At 40.6% G+C, this 2141-nt stretch overlaps 1 protein-coding gene across 1 annotated transcript; it reads left to right on the top strand.

Annotated features, from left to right (window-relative positions):
- On the top strand, positions 1-2141 carry LOC122010383 (transcription factor BHLH094-like). The gene is made up of 7 exons (XM_042566899.1): positions 1-688; positions 764-991; positions 1083-1148; positions 1228-1296; positions 1378-1449; positions 1720-1902; positions 1963-2141. The coding sequence occupies exons 1-7, from the start codon at positions 386-388 to the stop codon at positions 2044-2046; spliced, it is 1005 nt and encodes a 334-aa protein (XP_042422833.1). The 5' UTR covers positions 1-385; the 3' UTR covers positions 2047-2141.

Genomic DNA, 2141 nt, shown 5'->3' with positions numbered 1-2141 from the left:
CTTAATTCCTTTATACTTGGATTAAAAGGTTAGCTTTTTCTGTCTTTTGGGAAAGAAATGAAGTAGAAGATTTGTCATATGTGATCCTTGTGGGCTCAGAGAGTAACATTGCTGGTGCATGGTAGATTTGATGGCTTCACATTTGTTCCTCTATCTTGCTTGCTGTGCATAAGATTCTAAGTGACTTCTTTTGCTTTTTAATCTCTTGATCTAAAGCTGCCAAGGGCAGTTGTTCCTTGTTGAGTCCTGCAAGTAATTATCAGTCTCAATTCTTTACCTGAAGAAAAAGTTACCTGTGTTCCCACAGCATCTGTTTGAACCTTGAATTCCTTCCTTCTTATTAAGCTTGAGCATACATATTGTTGCAAGTTGCCAGTGCTCACAGATGTATTCCATTGGTACATCTTCGATTGCGATAGCTTCCGAAGAGTATTCGGGAAACAATTGGGATACCCTCACTGTGGTCCAAAGGATGAACTTTACTGAGGCTAATAGAATCTCCGACAGCAACAGCAGGTTAACACAAGATCAAGATCTCAGTGGTTTGGTTGCTGGTGCTGCTATGCTCTCACCCTGTCGCAATGGAAGATCTCGTGAAGGCATGAGTTGCATCAAGGGGAACAAGACGGAAATTGCAGCTGGAGGTGGGAATTTACCTTGCCATTCTCCAGGAAATACTAGTTTTCAAGTAAGATAAGATAAATCTTTCATTATATGCACTAAACTCATTTCGTGTACTGAAGCTAACCAATTTCTTTATCAGTATGCAAAGTCTGAAGAGCAACAAGATGTTTCAGTTGAGCGTTTCAAAGATCCTCCAGCGAAAGATGAGAAGAAGCAGAAGAATGAATTGAACCCTGGAAGAAGCAACCATAAGTCAAGCAGTAAAAATAATGAAGTTTCTGAGAATGTTGACGTTTGGAAGGATGATTATATCCATGTTAGGGCCAAGAGAGGCCAGGCCACCAACAGTCACAGCCTTGCTGAAAGAGTAGGTGCCTTATTGTGAGACACATTTTGTTCTGCATTATGATTATAGCTTCTCTAATTATTATTATCATCATGATCATCTTGGTGTGCAGGTTAGAAGGGAAAAGATTAGTGAAAGAATGAAACTTCTTCAAGATCTTGTTCCAGGATGCAGCAAAGTAATTGCTCCTTTCCTAAAACCCTCAAATTTTTTGCACAATTGTGTGTGCATTGAGCATCTTCATTGCAAATTTGCAGATAAATGGAAAGGCTATGATTCTTGATGAGATAATCAACTATGTACAGTCGTTGCAGCACCAAGTCGAGGTAGCTCCTAAAGCATGTTAATTAAGGCATGATTCATTTGCTGGAGTTGAGAAATCAAACTTTTTCCACTGAAATGTGCAGTTCCTTTCGATGAAGCTTGCGGCTGTTCATCCAGAAATGAGCTTTGATCTAGAGCAAATTCTTCCAAAAGATGTAAGATCAATATATGAAAATTCTATTCTTTTGTTTTAAAGGATGGTGAGGATATTCATCACAGAGCATGAGCTTAGGTGTTTGAGACCTCATTTTATAAAATGGAGGTGTCAGTGTTGGAATATTGAGTGTCTAACACAAGTTTGCAGGGAACAGTGGAAGAGATCAAGTTACATAGCTTTCATGACTTGCTTAAGCTTATCATTGTGCCATGTCTTGCCCTCAAATGATATCACTGCATCTGATGTTATCTGAATTTTGTTCATTTAGGTTCTTCAGTCGTGCTACAGCGGATCGTCTGTCCTTGCATTTGGTCCAAGAATGAGCAACTGCCAGTCGGCCTTGTATTCCTCCACCTATCAAAGGATCTCTCAACCTGAGGTGCCTTACATTGCTCACACTTCAGAGGAATTGCAGCATGCTTCCTTTTTACAAGTCCCTCACTTGTATCAGGTAACTTTAAAACATGCCTCTTCATCTGCTCTTGCTCTCCTCTAAGATGATGCTTGGCAGCACTTGCCTAGTCCATGGCAGGATGAGCTCCGCCGCATGAATCTCTTACCTAGCGAAGCTACCGCAGACCGACCACACTGGTAGGTGGCTATTATGAGATCTTGTGATTACTCATGCAAATGTTCCGATGGCACACAGTTCTAAAGCTATAGCAGTTACCCTTCCAACCAATTGCATAC

This window comes from Zingiber officinale, chromosome 1A, assembly GCF_018446385.1.
Source record: "Zingiber officinale cultivar Zhangliang chromosome 1A, Zo_v1.1, whole genome shotgun sequence".
Taxonomy (NCBI): domain Eukaryota; kingdom Viridiplantae; phylum Streptophyta; class Magnoliopsida; order Zingiberales; family Zingiberaceae; genus Zingiber; species Zingiber officinale.
Note: the sequence above shows the minus strand (reverse complement) of the source record. Positions and strands in the feature narration are given on the sequence as shown.